The 27,700-nt window shown below is 40.0% G+C and overlaps 1 protein-coding gene across 1 annotated transcript in view; it reads right to left on the reverse strand.

The window, feature by feature from the left end:
• Positions 1-9,943: 9,943 nt before the first annotated feature.
• LOC104512747 (signal peptide, CUB and EGF-like domain-containing protein 1) overlaps positions 9,944-27,700 on the reverse strand; it is a gene marked incomplete at its 3' end in the record, with an annotated part of 86,743 nt that continues 68,986 nt past the window's right edge. Inside the window, exons 4-6 of the mRNA XM_010155881.1 lie at positions 21,620-21,745; positions 12,962-13,078; positions 9,944-10,033 (exon numbers count right to left, since the gene is read on the reverse strand). Coding sequence (XP_010154183.1) covers positions 9,944-10,033; positions 12,962-13,078; positions 21,620-21,745 — 333 coding nt within the window. The remainder of the gene's footprint in view (positions 10,034-12,961; positions 13,079-21,619; positions 21,746-27,700) is intronic.

Genomic DNA, 27,700 nt, shown 5'->3' on the forward strand with positions numbered 1-27,700 from the left:
TATGCTGGGTTTTTGCATAGTACACTTATTAACACTTACGTTATATAGGAGAATCTTACAGAAATAATTTTAACCCCTGGCGGCATCATTGCCGGATGCAGGTGAATTACATGACCATGCCTAACAATAAATACTCTCCAGTTAGATTAAAATTCCCATCAAAATCTGACCAAAATTACACACATTCTGAAAGCCTGAAACTTGGAAGAGATTAAAACTTAACTCAGGAAAGGCAATCTTAAAAAATATATATTCTGTTGATTAAGCAGATGAGCTTGCCTTTAAGTACGAAGGAAGCTGCAGTGTGAGTGAGAAAGCAATGAGACAGAGAACACATGGTAAGGCTGCTGCTGTCATCCATAAAAAGAACTTTACCGCAAGCGGCAGCACACGCGGTATGTGGCATGAGATCAGGGTGCAAGGAGGGACCCAAAGGACAACAAGCCCAAGGAGAAACTAAACACACAACTAAAATATTTGAATTTTCAGTTAAGTGAGAACTATGTTATTCTCATGCAAATTACGCTCTGTGATGCTGAAAGGATAGAGAAAGAGCATTCAGAAGAATGAAAGAAACAAATAGCTGTGAACAGATGAAGGAGAAACTGAAAGAGCTCCATATTCAGGGAATGAAAAAGGTAAGACAGAAAGGGTAACTTGCAGGATGTGGAATTCTTCACTCCGTTATGCTTGTCTCCTCATTTCCTTGCAATTTCATGATTGGTAGAATTTTATTTGCATGAAAATAGGATGAGAATTCTGCGCTGCCACATGCGGAATGTGTGAAGAAAGGACTAGGTGAATCTTGCACTGAATCATGAATCTTGCAGCTCTCATTTCAGAAAAGTTCAATTCCTATTCAGGGAACACTACCTATTTAGGGAATGTTATGTGATAGACTGATCAGGTGTTTTGTAAGCACTGGATGAGTCCAGTTCAGTCCCTTAAAAACAGCACCATTAGTTGTGACTGTGGTGCTTTTTCTAAGCAGAGAAGCGGCATTTAAGGAAAACTGAAATACTCCGAATGTTGTGAAGGAGCATTATCTCCTGACCTTGGACAAATCCTTTCATTTAAAATGGAAAAGCGAAACAATGGAAGGTATTGGTAGGAATTCTGGATAAGGTCAGAGTCTTTACCATCAGCAAAGAAACGAAGAAAGGGGATTTTTACAGGAAATAGCACACCATTCACAAACTCAGTGAATAAAAGTGACGATAACTCAAGATGAAAGGATCTGCCCTTGAGAGAGAGAGAATGCATGAATGACTTCAGGGATTCCTTCCCCCTGTTTTCTATGATTTCATATAGCAAAGTAGAACTGACAGGAAGAGTTAAAGTGAGGTCTTGGTTTCACAGTTAGTAACTGAGTTAGAGATCCTCCTGCCAATATGTCTGTTAATAACATGTTTTAAATGCTTTATTGATTAAAGCACAAAAAGATTGTGGTGCACACAGAGCAGCACACTTGGCTTTCTGATAGTGAGCATTTCTAAGTCAGATAAAAGCCATTCAGAGAAATAAAGACATATTTTAAGTAATTTGAAAGAGGACTAGGAGGCAATACAACAAAGCTAGAAACTGAAGTACATGCTGAAAAGGTGCTCTTGGCTTAAAGTGACCCTTGGTAGGCAGTAACTGAGATAGAAGTTAATTGCTTTGGAAGAACACTTGAAAACAAACACGAGCTTGTCCATCTCCCTACCCTTCAAGACAGAAAATTGGGAGCAGGATCACCTGGAAACTCTCATTCCATTTTGAAAGAGAACCAAAACGAATGGATTCTATAGAATCCATTTTTAATTCACATTGGAATAAAACAACCTAAGACTTTTGGAAATTTTCTAATGGAAAACTAGAGCTCATAACACTCTTTATTCCAATGGCTTGGTAGTTAGGGCATTACTGCCATGTTAGAAACCCAGATCCCATTTTATCTTCTTTTATATTTATTGAAAGTGAAGAATCCCAAGCCCTTATCAGGCTATTGGTTATCAATATTGCCCCGAGGGCAGAGCACATTCATGAGAAAATGAGTTAAGTCTGAATTTACAGCCCAACATTTCCCTTGAACATGGATGGCAAATCACCATGAAAGGGTCTTCAGAATAATTTTCTCACATTTCACATGAATGTTCTAACCAGACTACTGGGTACATTCTGTCTCCCTGTTCCTGAAGATCATTCTGGGCAAAAACACTGCGAAAACCAGAGTCTTCTCACAAAACTTACTTTCAAGAAAAAGAGAAAGACTTTTGACAAAAAACTCTCACCAGATTAAATGACTTTTTAGGTAAAGAATGCATGGCTTCGGTAAGTTCTGCAGTTCTACAGCTCTACAGCTCTTTCCTGAGCTGCAAAGGAGCTAAATAAGGCTCCACCACAGAGCCCTGAAATCCAGAAAATGCTGGATTTCATATGAACTACGCAATCATTGTGTGTTTTATACGGTAATTCAAGATGGAGGTTTGAGTCTGCAGAAGTTATTCACAATGAACCACCAGAGGAGAGATCTTTGGATGACTGAAAGAATGACCAAGGAAGGTTTCCATATTGATATGATGTCATTTTACACATGGCAGAAGAAAATCACTTTAACTATGAGACTCTGGTAATTCTAGTTAACTTTGTGGATTCTGTTTTCCTGTAATCAAGGCTGGGAAAAAAAAAAAAAAAGTGATTCAAAGAGATTAAGTGCTGAAATTCATAACAAACATAACACCAGACTGGTAGCAACAGCTTGGGTCAGGTAGGCACAAGGGACTAGAAAGTCCAGAGGAACAGTTACTCTAAGATTCAAAAAAACCCAAAATCTGTAACACCCCCTTGCTGTTCTACCAAGCTTATGGTCTTCAGTAGAAAAGACTATAAGCCTCAAATTTGCAGTGTGTCACAGTGAGAGGCAGAAGTTAAAAGAAGACTGCATACTAGAGAAAGGTTTTTATCTGTTATTCACATGCATATTCATACAGGACATAGATCCTTGCAAGTTAAACCTGAGATTTTGCAGCCTTAAGACCACACAGTCCCATACCATCAGTTCTTCTCAGCTCTGGAATGCCAGCAATGACCAGGTGGACTAGGAAAAAGAAGGGGAGAGGGGTGGCTGACCATATGGATGTGCACATGGACAATGCATCTCAGATAAGTGACCTTGCTTTCTCCTCCCACGTTTATCAAGTTGATCTGTACACACGGAGTGTGTGCCCTCTGTAGTGCCTATTTTATGCAGGCTACCTGGAGGAGGATCTTGATTCATCAGAAACAGAGGACTGCTCTGCTAGGAGCTGCATAATGACCGGAAGCCTCTGTGGGGCCCACTGCAGAAGCAAGGATAGTGTTCCAGATGGCCTTTCTGCCTTGGACTCCTGGGGAGTATGTTCAGCTCATCTGATGGTCCTACCTCTGCTCACTAACAACCAGGGCTGACACAATCTGCAGCGATAATCTGCGGTGCTGATAGCTATAACTAGGTACCTTCCTGTCACTGAGGCAATCAGGTGAGGGGCACTCCTAAAGGATCTGCTCCCAGACAAGTAAAAGTCAAAGTATGCTTGATCTCCAGGGTAAATAGGGTAGACTAATTCTTAGATAAATGTGATTTAGATTAAAATACCATATGGCTGATTATTAAGCTCACATGACTCAAGACCTACAAAGTTGGCTACCACTCTAGGTTCAAATAGGTAAATCTAATGTAAGAAGGATCAGCTCTAAAGTTGGAAATCTCTCTGATGTAACAGATGGTAAAATGTTTGTCTTTGCTGCAAGTGCAGTAAACCACGACCATAAGCTCAAATTGTGTGGTGTTTTTTGATGTTATCAGCCCATTAAAAACCATGGTAGGAAGTGGGCTAAAAATCTGAAACAAAACCAGCTTTAGCCAGGACAAGATAAACGCTGTTACCTCGGCTGCTGTTTCTAGGGACCTTCAGGAGGCACCAGACTGGATGTAAGAGCTGACCAGCTCACAGAGAAATGAAAGTGGCCAAAGCAGGACCCGCACTTGTGATCTGCTAGTCTGAAGAGGCTCTGACAATCTGCTGCAATGTTTGAGATCCTTGGAGTTGGACTGCCAGTGGAAGTACATTTTCCAAAGCAAGCCCCAAAAAAAGAGATGATCCTGTTCCACATAACATGCAGTGATGTTTTCTGTCATAAGCTAATCCATGGGAGAAACGCTCACATGGTAATTTCCACAGCTCACGTATTTAGTGATTGCTGCAGAGAGGAAATGGTCTGAGTGGACTGCACACTCGGCTCTCCAGGCAGGAAGGTGGGTGCTCATCAGAAATGGCTGGAAGGCTACTAAAAATGGAAGAGGAGCCATCTGCAAACGTCAAATGATTCTTGCCACAACAATGGAAAATACAGAACTAGGGAAAATACTACCTTAATTGCAGGTTGTGTGCCGTGAATTTGGACAGAACAAAGTCCTGCCTATAAGGTACTCCCAGGAAATCAGGGGTGGAATGTAATATAGGTACACATGTAACATATCCCAGCCTGGGAAAGCTGGTCCTTGTTGGTGTGATTTTCCAAATGACTTGAGTGCTTCCTTCACTACAGGAACAATCTACACTGAAGTGAACTCTAGCAGTAACAAACTCCAGTACAGTTCTAATGTACTTTACAATTTATACAAGCACTTTGATTGACAATAAACTAATTTGTAGGGATTTTGGGAGCCAGCTTTAAGGTAAGGGAAGAGAATTACATTTGTGTACCTGAGGTGGGCTTCAAATAGCCTTATTGATGATGCAAGAAGTCAGTGTCCAATGGGAAAACCTTAAGCTGGCCTGACACACAATGAGTTGAACATGTCTTGTGAAGGAGTGAATTTCCATGTAAAGTTTGGGTTTCTGAAGACTCTTGTAGCAATGGTATTACTGCCATTTGCACCACTGTCCTGGCCTTAAACATGCAAGGGAAATTACTGCACTTCTTTAGCTTCAAGATGGGCTCAATGTCCTATTGCACCTTGCTATACTGAAAAGAACTTTGTAAAACTCTCTTCTTGAGACAAGAAGGAACCAACCTTTTATCTCCTAGGGCCAGAGGAAGAACATTTTATTGCCAAAGTGAGTTCTTACAACAGTGATCTCTGGAAAGAATGGAAAAGGTGGATTGAAGGTGAGGGAGAGCAATGTAGCCTTTGCAGTTGTTCTGAAGGCACTTGGGTCCAAGCCCAAATGAACCTCATCCATTTGACTACTAAAGAGTACAGGAAGGGAAATGAAACATGGTGAGAAATGGGTCAGGCCCACCTGTCCAAAAGTGTTGATCGAAGGATAAGAACTAAGAAGTATCCAGGAAAGAACATCATGCTTGTGTCACTAAAACACCTTAAGGATTCATGCAACCTAGTAAGGCCTGTGATCATGACCATGTAGCAAGTGACTGCATTTTTAAAGACAGTGCAAAAAATATATGATAAAATGTCTTGGTTCTAAGAGTTGATATAAAGAGTAGCCAAAGAGCCAAGCATTACCTTTGATTAGCAGATGAGGACTTCTGGAATCTCAAGACTAGACAGTTCTGCAGTTCTGATTCCTCAAAAAGGAAGTTCTCAGCTGCCTGTCACATCTTTGCAAGCCATTGACTTATTTGTAATGAGGCAGCCCAATGGCATAACTGATGTTATAAAACCTATTTTTGTGTCCACAGTACCAAGTTCTATGTAGAAGAAAGCTTAAAGATATCAACAGACAACTGCTCTATAAAACCCCTGTAGTCTTTTCTAGCAAAAGGCTGTGCCGAAGAAGAGAGTAATACTCAGCCAGTGAGACTTGATAATTTACATTATATATAATGATAAAGTGCCAGACTACTGGATGGCTCATCTTTACAGTTGTCGACTGTGGGGCTATTGAACTTATAAATTCTATCCAGGGCTGCAATAGCAAAAAGAGATTTGAAAACTGGGTACATGAATAAAAGCAACTTCCACTGCTGAAGATGTGACACTGAGCAAAATAGTTTGAGGATCTGTGTATTAGTAGGACTGAGTGGAAATTTGGCACTTCTGTTGCGTGCCCACATTAGAATGGGTTTCATCCACGCAGGCAAGGCATGATATACTGTGTTTCAAACTTATGCTGGATTTAGACTGAACAATACGTAAAATGCATTAGCACTCTCCTCTGATCAGGTAGGGCAGTCTCATGCTATCGCAAGAAAAACAGTCCTGGAAAATAGATTCGCAAGGAAAAGAAGGTGAATAAAGTTGGGAGGTGTCTGTGACTTCTAAGAAATACACTGAAGAAGTTTTCAGAAAAAAATTGTGTTGTACCATACAAAACAGAGATTTGAATATAATTTTAAGAGCTGAAGCCAGTGCTCAACTAACTGCAAGGTAAACTATGCCAGATGTCTAAGACCTGAAGACATTGGTTGTGCACTACCTACTTATAGTAAGTGCAGGCTGTTTGCAAGAAGGTGGATGTATATGCAGCTTATGGGCAATAGTAAGCAGCTTTGGTTTTAAATGCTTGGACGTGTGCACTTTTGTAGGATGAATGTGCTCTTTCCTTCCTAAGCTACAGAGCATACATGTCTCAACATCCAGCTTATAGCACCCACCACAGAACTCTGGCAGCTGGCAGAACCTCACCAGAAGCCCACCTGGAGTACAGTTAAGGCTGCACTCCTTCCCAATCTACAATGGCAACGGCCGAGGGGAAAGTGAAGAAAATGGACATGAGCTGTAGGAACAGCAATATGGTGCAACATTCCCCTGTCTGAGAAAAGCCATTCAGTGCCATCGCTTTAATGAGAGAGCTGTCTCCTCTGAATGCAAGAGTTTTTCTCTGAAGAGGGGGGATAAAGGACAGAGAGAAGCGTTCAGGGTCTTTCTGAACATTATGAAAAAAGTTGGATGAAAATTCCTAGGAATCAATGGATGGCTTTAAAGGAAGGTTTCTTGTAGATTGAATCATAGAATGGTTTGGGGTGGAAGGGACCTTAAAATTCATCTAGATCCAACCCCCCTGCCATGGGCAGGGACACCTTCCACTAGACCAGGTTGCTCCAAGCCTCATCCAGCCTGGCCTTGAACACTTCCAGGGATGGGGCATCCACAGCTTCTCTGGGCAACTTGTCCCAGTGCCTCCCCACCCTCTCTGGGAAGAATTTCTTCCTGATATCTCATCTAAATCTTCCTGCTTTCCACTTAAAGCCGTTACCCCTTGTCCAGTCAAGATCATCAGAGAAGATTAGTTTCTTGTCTGCCCCACATGATCTAGACAAAAATGCGTCTAACAGGAAGGAAGTGTATTTATCTATTGTTCCCTCTTTCAGGTTTATCCACAAGTCACCAGACCACACCATGACTAGGACACAGGCCCCTGAAGGCAGTTTGAGCTACAGAACTGGCCAGCCTTGCTGTGGCAAAATGAGTGGCATAAGCAGTCATGTCTGACAGCAGTTCTGTGCTCCTAAAGTAATCTCATGCAAGCTTATTCTTAGCCTTGGCTGATACTAAGGGTTACATAGATCATAGCCATTTTAATAGCATGCAGCAAATGACAGGGGACTAGAAATAATCGTCTCAGGGCTTGCAATTGAAAGCATCTTTCATCAGACTACTAAAATTACAGAAAGTCATCTACTTTTCCTACTCTCCCAAGACTGCCTGCAGGAGGGTCAAAAAAACCACAGTGCATTTACAAAAACTGGTAACAAAGTTTCCTGAGGACCATTCCAGTTCTTTCTAAAACAACTGGTTAGAAAGCATCTGAAGACATGGGATTTCAAGCAAATGCCACTATGCTTTTGAAATGTAGTAAGACTCCATTAAAAAAAGAAATTGTGGATTTTCTGAGCATCAGAAATCAGTAGAAATAAACAAGCAGAAAACTCCCTAAGTAATAAGCCACCCACTCAGATCTCACTAATTACTTTTCTTTTCGGCTCTAGTTAATGTTTTTCTAAGGAATTAGTTGTTCAAACACAGCCCGTCCATAAACGCTCAGCTCTTGGTGGATACCTGCTAATACAGGAGGTACTGAAGAGTTAAACAAGGTATTTTGCAAACTGGATTTTTAACTATCTCCCTTAACCTATTTCTAGAGTCTATGTTCAGCTTGGAACTTGCAGACTTGGTGTAACCAAGAAGCTTGTTGCTAATTGCAACTTTTTAATTCGATTTGCCTGGACTGTTATAAGCAGTATGAGCTCATTTTCAGGTTGGGTAATTACTTTTATGAGAGGGTGAGGCAGCAACACAGTGCACTATGTTGCTCAGTGCCTCTAAACCATATTTTACATACTGTTAGTGGCTGGGCAAACTCACCATTTAGACCTGGAGGACTGGATTTTCTAGAGGTCTACAGGCCCTTTGTGCTTTTTTTCCCCGACTTCCTCTAAGATTATGAGTCTTACTGAAATTAGAGCTAAAAGAGTAAATAGCACCTTTAGAAAGAAAGATGAGCTGACTCATAGCTTTTGTTAAATTAAACAGCACATCATTAAATAATAAGTTGATACAGGTCACTTGCTAGGTCTGCAAACTACTTGCAAATTAACAATCGTAGATAACCTAAAAATAAAGGAATGCATCCCCAAGTTTTCACATGAGGGAAAATTTTTTACCTCAATATTATCATCTAATACCTTTTTAGATTTATAGCACCGTGCCGTTTCCTACACAGTGGCTGTATGCTGGCCTACAGTTAAGTGGGTGGCTTGTCACGGGTGACAAGATACAAGTGATATGGAAACTTTATAAATATCGTCACCTACTGCAACAATTAGCAAGAAAGTTAACCAAATATTCAAAGTAAGGTTTCTGGTATCCTAGAGGTGGTCCATCCAGACAGGTGTGGATGCTTATAGCCAGAGCTGAGTTTGCCAAGAGCTAGCAGAACAGAGTCTGCAATGGACTCAGTGGTTTTAAGAAATTAAATAGTGACCAGGAGGGAAGAGAGCAGAATCTTGCCCTGCCAGAATCTCTTCTGTGGGTGAAGAATCCCTGTCTTGTAAATTGTTTGTTGGGTACATCTCACCAATGCTCACTATGTTTAAAACCTAGTGGAGATAATTACGTGTGGTAAGTAGGGCATCAGAATGGAAAATACAGGGTAATAAACCACCTGAAACCCTCCAAACTTCTGGCATCATTCACCAGTCTGTGCTACCCTGTGCTCTTTGTTACACGAAAGGAGTCTGGCAGAGGTCCAGCCACCCTACCCTTTCTGTTCCCAAAAGGTCATCCTCACCAATGGCCTTAAAAGTAACATGAGGACCACAAGCACAACAGTGTACAATGAGTTAAACTGAGAGCAGAAGCTAAAGAATTATCTTCATTGTTCAAAGCACTTCCTCATCTTCTCAGGCTCCAACCCAGAGAAACAAGCCATGCTTCAGTCTTGAAAGAAGAACATACAGAAGCTCGCTAGTCACTAGGGAAAGATTACTAACATAGCTGCACTGAGGAAATAAATGACTGTATAGTCATAATATTTACATTTCAATGAAAAGTACTGCACATTTTAAGTAGGCAAATACAGTTGTTCATTTAACACCACATAAGTAATAGAACATTGTTTTATCATCTTCATCATCCACTTTTAAGTCAATAGGCAGGTCTGCAACATGAGATTTTTCAGGAATCCTACAGCAGCACACACACACCAACGCACACAAATCACATGTAAGAAGTAGCTTGCATAAGGTAAGTAAGGTTAATGGCAAAAGCTTCTTTCTATGCAGAGGAAACTGAACATTACAGCTGTAGTATTAGGGAAAAAAAAAAGAAATGAAGTCTTACAACAGATGAGAACTTAACAAAATTGGTGACCTTTCCACACAGATGAAGTCAGGTTAAAAAAACCAAACCAAACCAAAACCAAAGGGACCAAATGAGACCAAAAGAGAACCTCCCTCCCACACACATACAGACAAAAGTGAGAGCACAACAAAGGAAGTGGAAGAAAAGTGTTACCCATAAGTAGCCGCCGTTTCACCCGCTTGTCCACATCAGCTACTGACGTGGCATTGTACTCAGAACTCTCAATTGCAGCCTCATCCTTCTCTAAAACACAAGTAAGGGACAAACATGGAGCAGTTGGTTAATCACAAGCCCAATTTTCCACTGCCTAAGACAGTTTCTTGGCATGGCACAGCCAAAGCCAAGAAGCAAGGCATGAAAGCACTAAATCCCCGTTAGAGAGTTAATTCCCTTTGAGACCCCGGGAAAAAATCATAAGGTTGCTTAGGGAAAGGAGGAAAAAAGAGGGGGAGGAAGAAGAATGATCAACTGTGAAGTAGTTAACCACACAGAGGAAGCTGGATTCCTACTGGAGAACAAGACAGCTAACATGAGTGCCCCAGAGAGGTGTTAATGATGAAAATTAAAATCCAGGGATGCTAGTTCAACAAACTACCAAGGATGAACTGTGAAGTGATTCAGGCTAATGATGGCACCAGGTTCTGAAGGTGGCAGGCAGAAGACCGAGACAGAGAGAGAGAGCCAGAAGAGTCCGGTGATGGATGGGCACGGATGCACCATAGTCTCGTACACATTGACACATCGTGAAGGAGAAAACAAACAACAGCATGCAAATTAAACAAAAACCAACCACAAAAATAAACAAACAACAAACCAAACAAACACAAAAAAAGTTCAATTTGGGCAGTGCTGGTTGCCTGCTTGTCTATGAAACACTACTAGCTAAACATTCAATGCTAAGAAAGATGTTGCAAGAAGAGGGTTTAGTAATTTTACAAGCATGCAGTAAGCAAGATGACATCAGCAAAGGTTTTTTACAAGGTAGTCTCTGCTATCCTACATGTAAGAGTTTCATACAGCATAAGGAGGACTTTAGTTTGGTTAGGCGTCATTAGAAATACACAGAAACAGTCACAAGTGTGGGAAGAGATGATCAGTAAGTGAAATAAAAATAAAGATTTCTGATACAGGAGAGCAATGGAGAAGCAGCAGTTGGGTAAATAAAATGATTGATACAGAGAGCAAACGCTTATTAGGAAAACAAAAACCAAAATGCAAGTGGGGACTTTCACATGCAGCAAACAAACAAAAAAAAAAAGGATAAGTCAAGCAAACGAAGACAAAAATGTTAGACAAAGGGTCAACAGGTATTTATCTGGCATTGCAGAAGTTTGCATTCTTGCAGTGATGCCTGGAATATATACACCACTGAAGACAGCAAACACTGGAATCACTGGAGTGAGGAGGAGGAGGAGGCTGGCAGGTTTTGTTTGTGGCAACACTACATGGTTGAGTGGTAACAAGAAGTCGTTTTGTTTTGGTTTTAACAAGTTCTAGATGGGATCAGGCTGCAATAGAGGCTTTTGTTTGAGTTTTGCTTTTTTTTTTTTTTTTTTATTTTGCTCTGTAAATAATTAATAAACGTCAGTTATCAGACAAGACAGGCAATCAGGAACCATCACCAGAAAGCAGGAATAAAAATGTAAAAAATAAATAAAAAATAAATTAAAAGTATTCTAAGAGAAAGAACTACTTAGAAGGAAGAAAATCAGCACAGGCAGTAATATGTGACTTACATCACAAGACCAAGGAATGTAACATGGAGTTGTATGTATTACATTGCAAAAATGGGAAAAAAAAACCAAAACAGGTGCAGTGTACACAGCTTTTAAAATCATTTTTACATGCTGGACAAAATAAAACATCAATCCAAGAATATTAGTGAATGCTAATAAACAGAAGATCAATTAGCCATTCAATAAAACCTGCTCTCACGGCCCCCACTCTTGCAGATTCTCTGCATCTGGAACTGCCACAGGCTTCAGGGGGGGTCATTTAAACAGAGGGACGGTACGACGGGGCCCTCTGTGTTCATCAACTGTACGAGCTGAGAGATCCCCTAAGCTGAGACATACCTTGTGTACACAGAGGCAGAGTCCGGCGCTGAACCTTGTTCAGCTCTACCTCTGCCAGCATAACCCTCACCCCACCACATCCTTTGTGCAACCAAACCCATCGGAGGTGAGGGAGGCTCTGGGCAGCCACGGAGATTTATGCCATGGATCTGACCAAGGGACCGCTAAAGAGAACTGACAGATTTCCATGGGTTCCAAGTGTTCTGTCTTGCAGTATTGATAAAGGAGAGAAAAGATAACAAATATGTGCCCCTTCTTTTTTTAACCTCAGGAAATGACTAAGAATTTGTAAGGATTTGAAATTAAACAAACAAAAAAAGTCAACATGACCACAGTGCTCATGAAAACTATTATGGATTTTAGGTTCTGATCTGTCAGTAAGAATTTCCAAATTTTAACTTGCAGAATGCAAAAATATAATTTTTTTTAAATAAAAAAAAAACCAAACCAACAACCAAACCCAACCAAACCAAAACAAAAACAAGTGGAAAGAAACGGTGTTAAGCAAATAATTCATTTTAAAATCAAAAATGTTTGCATAACATCTCCCAAGATGCTTCATCTCTCGAAGGCTTTTTCCCACTGATAATCTGAGTGAAAGCTTATTCACTAAAAGTGCTGTAATTTTTAGAATCATGAAACATACAACAGGGAAGAAAGCACATCGTGGTGATTAATTTTTCCCGATAACAGCTTTAGAAAATAGGATCGTTTTCCTCACCTTGCTTATGCAAGGAAGGCTTGACTCATGAAAGTGAATGGCAGAGCTGAATTTTCATTCATAATTATTAATTTTCTACGCCTTTTCACTTAAAAATAATTATTAGAGTTACAAGAAGAAATAGAGGTTGCAAAGGAGGAACGAAAGGATATTTCATTAGCAAACATTTTGACAAAACACGCACAAACGCTTCTCTCTCTGTATAGCGTGACCTTAGTAGCTACTACGGCCAGGAACTGCTGTTACACCCTCCTCTCCGCAGTGGTGCTAAACGCCTGCGAGTACAAACACACACGCGCAAACACACACACACAGAGGTGCACATGTATATTCTATGAGGAATACGAATAAAACGTGCTGCAGAGAAGTACTTACCAATGCAGGTTCGGCCATCTGAATGCAGGGCATACTTCTGATGACAACCACACACAGGGCCAGTATCTGTGTCATCACAGGTGTGCTGGCAGCCTCCATTCCCATAGTTACAGGTTACTAGTTAAGCCCCAAATGAATGTGTATATATGTATATATAAATAAAATGACAATGAAATCAATTAGTCTTGAGGGTCTTTCAGAATAGAGAAGAGCAGTAACAAACCAAGAAAGACATAAGGCAACATCATATTTGTATTTGCAGTTATTTGCATTTCTTAGTCTTTCTCGCCCCGCTTAGCCACGCTCCTGTCTCACGCCCTACTCCCAACCCATGCAGAGAAGAAAAAAAGGAAAACAATAAGCATGTGTTACGTTTCCCCAGTCTATTTCCATTTATAATTCTAGTATGAGTGTTTAGCCAGGTCCATCTCTTCCTAAAAGCTACATGCTGCATGTCCATGATGTACACGGCATGAAGAAATGAGCAGTCAGACGTATATTTTCAAGTCTACGGACAGCATTTCTCTTTTCCTTCCCTTCATTTTCTAAGTAGAGGAAGTAGAGACCAAAAAGCAAGATCAGAACCATATATGTCTTGAAATTTGTAATTTCAAGTACTGGTCTTTGAAAAATAAAAGAGAAAACATGTTTTATTTTCTTTTCTTCTCTGACACAAAAAATACGTGGTTGTTATGGCCCTGCAGTGTGCTGGACTCAACTAGGAAGGAAATATTGGAGATGACACTTTCACTTTCAAGCATACAGTGCTAAATGGCTTTTAGCAATTAGAATGTCGTCTGGTGAAAAAAATCCTAAGCATTCATTAAACTAAACATTTTTCATGACAGGTAGAGTTTTGAAGTTTACATGAATTAATAGAGCAAGTTCAATTTCCTTTGTCACATAATGGATTTAATTTCTGACTATTAAGGTAAATCAGTTTTTAAATGTTAAGCTGGCTAGCACCATTAAAAATGCCCTTACTTTGCCCCTGTTCCATTAAATCCTTTGCAGTCACACAGCTTGATGCTGAGTAACAATTCTGATCCGACTGAATTCCAAATTCAATCTACTGTCGTTATATACAGGTAATTTGGACCGGGTTCTTTATTTGTATATACACACGGTTCTTTATTTGTATATACACACTGGCAGATACTGGGGAAGTCCAATATACCATTATTCAGTTATATCATACTCATTTCAGAGGACTTGGGTGTCCTGAAATGTTACAGTAATTCAGATGTTGACTGCAGTAATTTAAATACTGACTCGCACTAATCAGAAGGAACTTCCTCACATTGGTTTTACCAGAATTTTCCTTCTAGACAAGAGAGTTTATGAAAGAGCCAGGGGGTAGCAAAATGCAATACACAGTAAAACCAAGGTAACGGTTAACAGGATTTTAAAATCTAAACTGAGGTTCTACCTAATCCAATAGGACTAAGCTCATATAATTTCCCACTGGCCTCAGTGACCCTGCTTTAACGCTAGCTTCTTCAAATGGAGTAGACTGGAATTTGCCATCACAGTAATGAGAACTGAAATGTCCCACCCCCGGTGTGAGTGTCCCAGTGCTGAACACTCATGCCACTCTCAGCTATCATTTAAGTATTTTGCTGAAAATGGAACATTTCTAAGAAAAACAACTGAGCACCAGAGCATACCCAACAGAATTCGCATTAAAACCTCCTGCCAGTGTGGGAACTGCGAGGTTACATCCCCGGTCTCTGAAGTCTGGCAAAGATGACCGCAGGAACCGTCCATCTCCCGGGTGAGTACAGACCAGAGGCCACTATGGGTGCCAGCATCCTTGGGCCTTCACATGGTACATCTTTAATAGAATCCCTTTGTTGTTCAGAGATAGCGGGGGAAGAGCCTCATGGCCTAGTTTTAAGAACAACCCCCGAGAAGAGCGCCTGCCTGGCTTCCCACCTCTACTCCCAGGAATATCATTGTTTTATCCAATTGGAAAAAACAAATCTGTGAGAAAGGTGGCGAGCAGCATGGTCCACATTCCCTTATTGGAGCTTGACAGTTTGGGCACTTAGGCTGGAAAATGGGAATTGTGGGTTCAGTCCCACCAGACAGAGGAGGGAATTAACTCAAATACCGCAAGTAATAAGAATCCTAAACTTGCAAGGAATTACATTAAAAAAGCCCCCTAAGCAACAACCACCCTCGGGCATTCTTCCTCCTTCTCTAGTTTTATAATTCAGGTATTAATTCCTTTTTGGGAAAAAATGCATGAAGGAAACTGGATTTGCATCAGATGGAAGCAACATCTCACTTCCTTCAATACAGAATAACATTTTAGCTTTTATTTTTGATGCAACACAAATTAAAATTTTACGTCAATTCTCCATTCTTAAACCTCCCACCTTTTCAGTGCTGTCATGTTAAAAAAGGTCGTTTCTTTGCTCAAGACTAGACCTGTCCTTGTTCACTTCTTTTTGCCCATTGTCTGATTTGCAATATTTTGCCACATATGTGTGCAAGAGCAACTTCTTGGTTAATCTGGAGGTAGATGAAATACTGTTTTGCAGCTTGACTGAGAGCTAGAGGAAGAGACAGAGGTGGTTTGAATCTGCTCTCTGCTGTCTGACTGCAAACATGAGCTTTCTTCTTGCCAGCTGTGCCCGGGATATGATCAAGCAGGGGCAGCAAGCGGTATAGAAGGCAGCTCCTTGCAACATCCACAGTTTTGGGCACACACTGGCAAAGCTAATCCAGGTAAAATAATTTCCATCTACCTATCCTCTCATCCTGCTTGACCCCGTATGCCTCTTGGATTACATGGAGGTTCATTCAATGTTTCTATCCCTGTTCGACTGCAGTGCCAAATTAACTTAAAGGTGTTGTTTATTCCAGATGTTTAAATACATTTCTAGCCAACAATATTTTTATTAAGGATTTTAAATTGTGATCGTCAACGAAGTGTGTATTTTAAACAACTTGACTGCAGTGGTTTTTTTTGGTATTCTTTGCTGAAAGCCTCTGCTGGCAGAGATGAAAATATCTTAACATGGTTTCTCTGATCCGTGGAATATGAGGGACTTTTCCTTACTATATTTTCCTATGAAAAATAGTAGATCCTGCAGAATCACACACTTCTTTTATAGTTTCCCCGTATACTAAAGTTATTGGTTCCTGATCTACCCAGTCAAGGAACACAGATGTAGGTCAGTTCCTTTTCCTGGCTCTTATAAATACTAGTAAGTCATGTTTTTGAAGGATTTGAATTTCTGTCTAGACTACGAAATATTTATTTATTTATTTTAAGCAACCTGAGCCAAAATTCTGCAGTTTGACAGCTCTATAAGTGAAATTGGTACAAAATCCAGTTGTAAAATATGTCATTTCAGTTTCCTTCCAGCCTTAATTCTGTGGCTGTGACACACTGTGAAGTTTCTCTTGCTTAGAGGAAGGAAACCAAAATTATTTAAAAGCAAAGGGACATCCAGATGTACTCCATTTTTGTCAGAAAGCATTAAAGTAAAAATCTCAAAGTGTTCTTTTAAAAATTAATTATGATAAACTTGGACTCTACAGCCCTGCAAAAGATTGTGGGCTTATTCAGACTCTGTGACATTACAAAGGCAAACAAAAAGAGGCAAAATGGTAACTTCTGATAGACACAGAGCACCTTCAAATATTAAAAATTATGTTACAATAAAAGGCATGGAAAATAGTAAGTAATTTTTTTTTTTCCTTAACCAGAGCAGAATATACACATATCTGTCAGAACTCAGATATACTTAACCCCACAGAGAAGGCATAAACCAGAGCGAGACCATTGCTTTTGACACTGCTTCAGCATGCACTGTATGCCTTAAGCACCAAAATGCTGGGCTCTTTCACTTAGTGGGAGAAATACCCTGTACGACTGGCTAAAACCAGCATCTCACAGAGAAGGCTGTGCTCGTGCTGGCTACAAACACAAGCAGAAACAGCACATAAGCCCTACAAAGATGCACACCATCAATGTGGGGTGTCTGCTGCTGGTGGCCAAGTTTCCAGTCTGTTTTCCCAACTCAGGTTCTAATGTGAATGAAGAGCTACGGGGCATCCCGAGCTGAAGCCCTGACACTGGTGTTTCAAACAGCTTTCCGCCTTCTTCCCGCTGACTATACTGCTCAGGTTCCTAAACTGGCCAGCCACCTTCCAGGGCCGGCAGCGTGGCATGATCTCCCTTGTTGTCGAGGCAGAAACACCTCTTCGTTTTGGCTGGGCTGAGCTAAGCATCCCTGAGACACAGGTCTGCATGTGGGCAGGTGATTGCATCCACAGAGATACATGCACTAGTCTTGAAATGACATCTTGATGATGAAAGACAAGAAACAACTGTTTGGAACAGGAATGACAACTTAATGAACAAAAGGGATTTTAATGTACTTATTCCACTAAACAATGATGTTGATGTTCCATGCTAAAACCCCCAGAAGACAGAAATACAGAATTCAGCCTCACTCTACAGGCTAAATGCTGCTTTCAGTGCTTCTCTGAACTTTAACATAATTCTTTTCTCTGGTCTCTTCCATCTGACATGCCCATGAGAAGCAGTAATTGAAAATATATGGCCAAATATTAAATCTAGCATTTAGTACCCACCAACCCAAAAGATCCCCTAAGACAATGATGCCTTGATCTCGTCCGCATGTGGATGGAAGGATAAACTATGGCTCAGACGCCACAGAATTTGCAACAAGCCAGATCTTTTGGTTTTGTAGCACGACTTTCTGTGGCAGTTTGAACCAGCACACTGTAATTCCAGATAAATTGAAAACTGCACTGTTTTTTAACAAAATTGGCCTTTAAATATATAATTCATAGAAATTTCTAGGCATTTCTTTCCTTGTGACAAAGCCGTGCATGCCACACTGCTTGCATTACTTATTCTATTATGGCCTTACGTGTTTATCACTCAGGAGGTCTTTGTGCAGACAGCAAATAGGTGCATGAGAACACTGTCAGCAGGAGCTGAAAAGCTGCCACTTAGCATAGGCGGGACAGCATTTTATAGTAAACATACGAGGCAGGATTTTCAGCACTACTTAGCGCTAGGCCTCTTGGTCACTGCAACCATTATTATTGGAGTGGGCAGATAGAAACTGCTGTGGTTAAGGTTATCCGGCATTTTTCATTAAAAGATTTAGGTTTCACTTGTTTAGAAATCTGTCAGAATTATTTCTTTTGTGGTAGCAACTTGTAGGTATGTGTATCTGCTTTAGGTTTCTTCTTACTTTTTCAAGTTCCAGCTAAACTGATCCAGATAATAATGGGATTAACAAAAAAATGTCTTGGTTTGTTCATGTCTAAGGAAAAAAACCTTCAGTTTATCAGCATTTTCTAACACAATCATGCTCAGGAGCAGGCTCTTAAAATCTGTCATGGACACTTACCTCGAAAGAGGAGGTAATTTCCCATGTTCTTCCACTGTAATCTGGAACTGAATTCACTATCCCTATGTTACTCTGATCTATGAAAATCACTGACAAAGTGTGTTCTTCTAATGACTTGTGTACACAGAAGATGGTAGTTTACTGCTGTTTTGTACCTAAAGGATGCAGCTCTTCTGAGGAATTATGTATGAATCCATATGATTGTTTGGTGTATTCCTAGACGACATCTTGATGTCCCTTCCAGGCTCAATGCTGCTGTGATTTCCTAGCGTGATGGGCAAGACTATTTTTTCCTTTGTGGTAACCGAGAAATGACGTGTTTGAAACTTAGACTAAGAAACCATTACGTTTGCAATATTAAGCACTCAAAACTTACAAAATACCAGACTTCTGGCACATAGACTTACTTATTCTATCCTGAAAACCATCCTTAGTGACAGATGCAGAAAACACTCGTGTCTTATTCAGTGCCCAGTGGAGCTGGGGAAAGTCAGCTCTGTGGAAACAGCTGGAGACTCTTGTCTCTGCTGCAGAATGAGTAGTAAATCAAAAAGGGACTGTCAAGAAAGGATGGTCTTGTCCAGAGAGTGAACAGAGTCCTAAAAAACTCTAATCTGTCCCTACCATGGAATTCCAGCTTAGGGCTTGGCAAATCACTTGAATCACACTTCTTTCAAGTTACTAATATTATATTCCTTTCACCATGGCATTTGCAACTACGGCTGGAGTCACTGGGGGCTTGACTTGGGTCATACTGAAGTGCTACAAATGCTGAGCGGGGTTCTGGGTGTTTCTTGTCAATCACCTATCATTACTGAATGCCTTTGTCATTAACATCTTTATATTCATTCCCCATTTGTAAGATAGGCAAACCAGTACTTTTTAACTTGACAAGAAGGTTCTGAAAATACATTACCAATGCCTACAACGCACTTTGATACTACAGTAGTGAGTATCATGGGAAAAGAGTCTGAGGAAACTGAAAATGTTCTGTTCGCAATAGGGTTTAAATACTGTGCAGCAGGAAAGGCATGACACTGAATTATGGAGAGGAAGCTACTGAACAAAACCCTGTTTAATGAGCACTGACCATCACGTACCCTGAATGAAGCAAGACATCAGCAGTGACTGCCTTATTAGCATGTGATGATAGGATCAGGTGATCGTGTAATTAGGATGTAATGACAATCTTGCAATGCATGTATAAAGAGCAGGGTGTCTCCCTCCAATTTTTAATGCTTTCTAACTTATTTTAACATCTCTTTTTTCTTTAAGGAACATGTCTCATTACTAATGGACTTGGGCCAATACATCTGAAAACCTCTCCCAGTATTCTGACTCAGTTGCAAAAAGGCTGAAAAATTCTCTTTGTGAGGTACTGGTTCTCTGCCACTTGTTCACATTAAAAAAAAACAATACAGAGAAGTAAGCTCTGACAAACCCTGAAAGGCAAAGTTTCCTGGAGGGACCACGACAAATCAGAATAATTGAGAGAGATACAAGGATACACTAGGGGCATATCAGCCCCTACCAGTATATGGGGCTACAGACCCAGTCCAGGCTGTCAAGGGCCAAGCGTCTCTTTTTCAGCCCTTCCAACATAGCTGTACTCAGTACTTGCAAAGCTGCAGCTCAAGATTTAAGCCAATTCCACTGAAATGGTTAGCTGTGCAAAGCCGAGATTTAGTTTCCAAACTAGACCTTTATAAATAGCTTGCTCTAATCTCACAATTAGTGTCCCAGGGTATCTGGCTCCAGCTTTATACTTCTTTGAGTTAGGAAGGGCTGGAAGTACAGTTATTTTAAATAAGAGTTTGGAACATATTTGCAGAATGTGCTGTGGGTTTAGGGGTCGATGTACTCTGCAGCAAGCTCTGCGGCCTTGAAAGACTCAGCATCCCTACTTAGAGGTCTGTCAGCAAAAGTTCATTATACTTTCAAATACAATCTGAACACCACAGGGCACAGAATAAAGTCAAGTTTTGCATTCTATTAAACCTTGAGGCATTTAGTAATATTGTTCTAGAAAAGGCTCTAATCCTCCTGTTACCATCTCACTATGAAAAAGGATAACGCAGTTCCTAAGGAATGTACAAATTTGTGGAAACAAATAATAAACAACATAAATAAACATCCTCTCCTGCTTTACCAATGTAGATGATGTTGCACTGCAATTAACAGCACGCAATGTTCACATCTAATAAACACTGAGAATAAAAAATACCATAAAGGCAATTTTTCTCTGTGCATTTCCTTTTGGCCCTGTGTAGCCTCTTCATACTGAGGAGCAAAAAAGCTGTACAGTATACTGTGGCATTTCTTGATGGTATTCAAAAGTGATTATTTTGACTTTGTACTTGGGAACTAACAAAATCTAAGCATGTTTACACGTTGGAGATGTCAGGAAGAAAAAAGTTGTAGTGGAAGAAAGATTATCACAGACATACTGGCCCTGTGCAAAGCACAAAACATGTTTCATGTTGGTTTATTGAATTTCCTTTTTTTTTGTGCTGCAAAGCTATCAAGTGGGAAAGCAAGATATTGGAGTCAGATCTCACACTCACTGAAGCCATCAGAAAGACTCCCATGCAATTTGGAAGCTTTCAGATGATGGTCCTGACTTTCAGAGGGTCAATTATTTTACCCTGTACAGAACAATTTCCAGTTCTGTGGGCTAATGAATATCTGTATCTTCAGCATCCCAGCTTTGAGAATACATCACTCAGGATTTTCTCTGAAGAAGAGTATATATCATACAGCTGCATGTTTTCCAAGTAACAAGAAAAGTAGACTGTGTGCAGTGGAATCAGGACTATAGCAAACATTTCTCTCTTGCAACAGATGAATTAACATTATTAATTTGACAGCTGCAGTGGCTCTATCATTAAATCCATTACTAGATTTATCAATGCATCTATCATTGTGGATCTTCAAAATATTGCAAGCCAGAACCCTCTATGCTTTATTTGTTTTGTTTTACAAGGAAAGTCTGAATTAAACTGATCCCTCACTTTTCTGCATTCATAGGCAGGGGGAAAATTTGCTACCGTTTTGCTAGCAGAGTCACTGCCAACATTCTGCTATTCAATCCCTCTTATCTATACCCAAGTGCACCTTCTACAGCAAAAAACACATGACTAAAATTACAAATCACCTTTGGCCAAAACCCAGTTGATTTCTTGGCTTCTGGAAAATAACAACAATGAAGAAAATAAGACATTTTGGGGCATTTGAAATTTAATCTTCATCTACCTACATTTGCAGTCCTTCTGGTTTTTGGCAAGTTCAAAGCCAGGCCTACATTCACAGGCAACCCCACCTTTGGGCGTCTCCCGGCAGATATGTGCACACCCATGATCTTTGTTCATACAGTTCATACCCTCTGTAAAAAAAAAAAAAAGAAGAAAAATGGAAAATATTAGTAATGAAATAAAATTACAAAATAACTATACACATCCGGTCCTCCGGTAATTTTAATTGTAATTTTTATTTTGCATCTGGACTGTGTTCCACAAGGCAGAAGAATGCAGCTGATATATAATCAACAAAGTGTAATAAAGAACAGACCTCCTTTGGGGCAGATACAGTAAGTACTACGGTGGAATATAGGGTGTCTCTGCTGCCTGTAGAAACCCAGGACTTGTGATTTCTTTGTTCCATATCCATATTCTCATCTTTCATGAAAATATCATGGATTTAAAGGATATTCTAGGAAGCTGTCTGGCCCACAGGTGATTATTAGGGTTGAATAACTGAGCTCACTGTTATTTTTTCCTTCTATAAATATAAAGATTGTTACTGTCTGGTACATTTTTATTTGCTTGGTAATGTGCTTTATATTTTTTAACACACAAAATCTACCAAAGACTGTATCTAAGCATTTTTCTTGGATCTGTTCCTGTGCTATTTGTTACATATCTCAATTATCTGTGTCATCCACCACAAGCACAGCCCATCTCCAACAACCCTACTACCACTTTTCACTTTGACTATTAAACAAAACATACCAGCTGTTCAACAAACACCCAAGTAGCATGGGTGGATTCCTGTTAATGTTTATGCCAAGGAGCAGTAAGTATTAACCAGCTTTCTCTTAATCATCATGGGGCCAATTTTAGCTTTCTAAACCATGTAAGTGATTTAGATACTGAATGCACCTTATGCTCTTAGAGGCTTTCATTACCGAGTTAATTCAAATCCCACATATTCACAGGAATCTTGAACTCAGTCCTCATGGGTCAGCATCTAGCATTCCTGGTGTGAAGGAAGGCTAGCTAGATTTGCATTACAAAGCCTTCCCAGACTTCGCCTTGGGTATCTCATCTGGAAAGGAGAGACAAATTCTCTCAGAGAGCACTGACAGAGAATTCACATCGTAATCCAGCTTACTATCGTGAAAACAGCATGTATTCCCCAAAACACTGGTGCCCGCAACATCAGCGTGGGCTCATTCGTCACTCTGCGACGTGGCTACTCCTACCTATTCTAGGCAAACTTCTCAAAACGACTCCAGTGTAAAACGTTCAATTTAAACCCACAGTGACAACGCACTGCAACTAAACTTCTTCTTTCTCCAGGGCTGTTACAAAGGTTTTGCTTCCAAAGGTGAAAAAGATCACTGCCCTCCTTTGTTATCCTTACAGAAACTACACGCACGTACCCGCCACCTCTGTCATCTATGTGCGCTGCCTTGAGTCTGAGGCTGGTCTCACCCTGTCAAATGCTCGAAACCAAGTGTCAAGGCTTTGGAAGATTTTGAGCTGAAGTTTCTCTGCATACAAAGTAGTTTTTAACTGAACACAAATTAGCATATAAGAAACTTCTTGTAGAAAATTACAAGGAGGAAGTGCTACAGAAGGTCAGTCAGAGATTCCCTCGGGCTGACACAGGCTAGCAGCTTCAGAAGTTGTTTGCACTGCTCAGCTTCACCTCAGAAAGGTTTGTATTAGCAGAGCAACGAAAAACACACATCAGCGGTCACAGCGAGTGTTTTTGTTCCTCTCTCCTACAAAAAATATCAGGATCTTTAATCTCACCGCCTATGAAAACCAACATTATTGACAAGAGGTATATTTCTCTCTTCTAAATTCCCTTCGGTGTTGGCCTTGATGAGCCTGAAAACTTGCCAAAGCACAAAGTAAGTTATTCTCTGTAAACTGCAGCCTGGACGATGCTATCAGAAGATATAATCCATACTACATGCTATGCTACACCACCCTATACACCCAAGCGAGGTATGAATGTTTTGTTTGGCGGCACAGATGTAAGAAACCTGGGAACGGCCTTACTGAAGGTTTTGAGGCATTTTATAATCTCTTTCTCTCCACTTCTCCCAACAAAGGATTTCAGACACAATGTGTTCGACAAACTGCATTCATCAGAAAAGGATCTGGGAAAGATAACACATGCCTGATTGAGTCACACTGCCGAGGCAATGAGAAGAGAGGAATTAGATAGATGAAAGAAGATATTTAATGGCCCAGAAGTGTAATGAAGCAAGCAATTTTCAGTGTTTACTTATAGATACTGAATATCTGCGATTCTTAAAATCACTTGGGCAGACAGAAACTGTGCACTGCTAAAAATATTGGGAGAAATCAAAGAACAGAATTTTTACATTTTGAAACAAAAGTGAAAGCTGAAGCAGAATTTTATGCTGGTATTTGTGTCTAAGATCGCAATATTTCAGTTACTGTATTAATTATTCCAGTTATTGTATTCATCAGGTAGATGGAGCTGTAGAAGAACAATTTCATTTCCATGTTTAGCTAGAGAAGAACACTACAGAAATCTCCTAAGCCTGAAAACCGTTATTTCAGAAACATTGTTTTTCTCGTGAAATGAAAGATCACTATTTTCCATTCAAGAGCAGGAAATCATCCACTCAAACCCCCTTGTTTATGATTATAGTATCTTTCATGATCTCTAAAAATTACCAAAAAATAAAAAAAAAAAAAAAAAAAGTCTGAAATAATTATTTAAATAAAAATGCAGCAAATAAATATTTTGGGTCATTTAAAAATGTAATCTAAACCAAATTTAGGCTAATTTGCAAATAGTTTTAATAATTTCAAATTTGGATTTTTCAGCAAATACAGTATTTGGCTAAATATCTTCTGTGTCAATCTACATATACAAACATTTATGAGCCATTGTCGGTACCTAAGGTTTACTTTTTTTACAAGCTGACTCTTCAGACAATACTGAACCTCTTATGACATAGCATACAAATCCCGCTAAAAAAACCCACAAAAAATACGTTAAATATTTTTTTTGTTGCTATACAAAGGGCAACCCGAAGGGGAGGCATGAGGCATATTGCCAGACCCACCGGCAGTGCCAGGCACAGGCAGCCAGCGGGCTCCATCCCCAGGGATAGGCAAAACACAAGCCCCAGCAAAAACGCAGCGTTCCCTCACAGGTAACTGACACAATCAAGGCCAAATGGCTTGATTTGTAGAAATGTGTGGAAAACTAGTCATTCAATAAAAAACACGATCATGGAAAAATTGGGTGGGATTCTCCTGCTCATTTAAATGTGTTTGAAGTTTGTCTCTTAATCGCCATAAGCCCCACATCAACAGAGGGGCCCTAGAATGAAAAGGAGTTCTTCAGGTCTTGCTCCTTCCTAGAGCTGACCAATGTAACACAGAACCAGGGAAGAGAGGGGAAACGCCTATGGAATTATTCTAGGCTTCTCCCAAGACAGTACAGAATTATGCCCACAGCAGTTTTACTTCAGTATGTTGCATGACCTGCGCAAAAATACCAGGCAATGGATCTTCCCCCTGAGCCTTAACCAGAAAAATATTTGCAGAACTACATCTTCTACTACACAGCCATGCGGCCCCCCTCTCTCTCCCGGCATGTGCACAACGGCATCACTCTAGTTTTGAACACAGGGAGTTGTTCCTAGCTGCTGCTCTTGATTTTTGCAGTCATCTCGTCGTCCCAGCTTCTAGAACCGCTGTGGCTGTGACAAGTGAAAAAACAGTTCCCAAATCAAGGGAAAGACTAAATGTTGATAAAAGAGAAGTCTGTACACCAAAAAATCCTTACTTTATCACCGCGACACTAAATGCCCAACGCTGAATGGTTCTACCTTTTTCAGGCTAACGGTTAAAAGCAGTATCTTAATTCCATATGCGGTTACTCGAGGTGGTCTCTAAAGCCTAGCACAAATGTGGGTGCATGCTCTCTTCAGCAGGGCTGCCAGACAGTAAATAACTTTACAAACACAGACGCATTCTCAGCAAATTCACCTTACAAAAGGATAGCAAAACAGAATCCGGTGGAAAACACATGATAAACAGGAAGAGAAATGCCACTTAAGAGAGGAAAACACTAATCTAATAAAACTAAATCCTCTCTTACTGTTTTAGATATGACTTGAAAAACTCTCCTACAACATTCCTGGATTTTTTCTGACTTCCAGTTACAAAAGACTGTTCATGGGAGAGTGGCAGACATTGTTATATGACCCACAATCCACATTCATTTTTGTTCCTGGCCTAGGAGAGATTTGGGTGTGAGTCTACTATGTTAATCCAGTCTGCCATCTAGTTATCACAAACCTCCTCATCGTGCTGTTCTGCAAAATGTCCAGTCTGGTACAATGACCTCTCCATTGTACGTATGTCTAAAAATGTTTTCAGCTCAATGGCTCTGAAAGTGCTTAAATCAGGCTAACTGTGACAACTAATACACTGATCAGCCTTTATTTTTCATTAACGCTTCCGGTTCTCATCTTAATTAAGACTTCTAGCAGTTGCTTTACTCTGTGGTTCATCCTATACGCTTACGTTACCCTCTATGTTGTCATAGTTTTACTCATTCTGTATTTATATTGCTGCTGGTTTTATACCTTCCAAATAAACATGCTGATTCCAAACACAATCTGAAAAATGCTACTTTAAATTGCACCAAAGATATAGTACAGTTATAACTTTTAGATTAATGTCAGCATATGTTTGGTTGAATATGGTAAGAAGATACAAGAAATCTTGAACTTACATATACACACTGACATGCACAGTAGCACGTGCATCACGTCTCCATCCTCAAAACAAAATAATTGCATTCTCTTTTTGGTTGCTAAGTTACTTTTATCACCAGGTACACTGTGAGATCTCATTACAGTTGTACCCTTATCTAACAAAACATGAATCTTATAAAACATCATAGTCACAGAATGGTTTGGGTTGGAAGGGACCTTAAAGACCATCCAGTTCCAACCCCCCTGCCATGGGCAGGGACACCTTCCACTAGACCAGGTTGCTCCAAGCCTCATCCAGCCTGGCCTTGGACACTTCCAGGGATGGGGCATCCACAGCTTCTCTGGGCAACCTGCACCAGTGCTTCACTGGAATAATTTTAAAAATTGCAGACATGATTTCCAAAATTCATACTTCACATATAATTTGTATGATTCTGTTCCAGTAACTTCCAGAGAGTTGAAAGACATTAAATATAAGCTACATGCAAGTCACTGAATTGCTGGACTCAGATAAACCACAGTGTTTAATTATTTATGAGCTGTTTTACACACTTTTTATGAACATACCCTGTATGCAAAGTAAAGCATAAATCTTTATAACACAAACAACAAGCAATTGTTGTGGTCGGTTTCTCTCCATCAATCTTAGTTGTAGGGGAGAAGTACTTCTGCTTGCTTAGGGGATCCATGCTGTGCTACAAAACTGCTACCGGTGTTACTCAGGACTCTCAGGACTGTTCTCTTCTAGAGAGCTACTAAATTAAGGAATACTAGAGTTCAGCTGTATCAGGCTCAGCTGATACAGTTCAACTGTATCAGTACGTATTACATATCACAGCAAAAAAAAAAACCAAAAAACAAACCAAAACCCAAATATATTATAATTATAACAAGTATAAACTAAGAAACAGAATGTAGCATGGAATACAATGTCTTTAGATCACCTTGTCACTCTCAATGGTCATTCTCTCAGTGCCTCATGCTAGAAAGATGGGAATATATCTTCAGCAGCAGAGAGACGAACGAATAAAGAGGGAACAAGCTTTCTCATTTCAGTTGTTTATTAAATTGTTAACATAGTGGGATATATTTTTTTCTTTTTAGAAATTCATGTGAGAAACTACATTGCTACAATAAAATGCACTGGTCAATGACCAAGCAATTTAGAAGACTGATTCCTCTTCCAGCTTATTTGTTTTACTCTGTCAGGAATGGAAGCCAAACAAAACACACTAAGTTTCTGATGGAGACATGAACATGATGTTAGTGAAAGTGCAAGATGGCTGTTTCAAGCCAAATCTTACATTATGCATGTAAATTTAGGTGACATAAAAGCAGTCA

This window comes from Eurypyga helias, unplaced genomic scaffold (assembly GCF_000690775.1).
Source record: "Eurypyga helias isolate BGI_N326 unplaced genomic scaffold, ASM69077v1 scaffold12850, whole genome shotgun sequence".
Lineage (NCBI taxonomy): Eukaryota > Metazoa > Chordata > Aves > Eurypygiformes > Eurypygidae > Eurypyga > Eurypyga helias.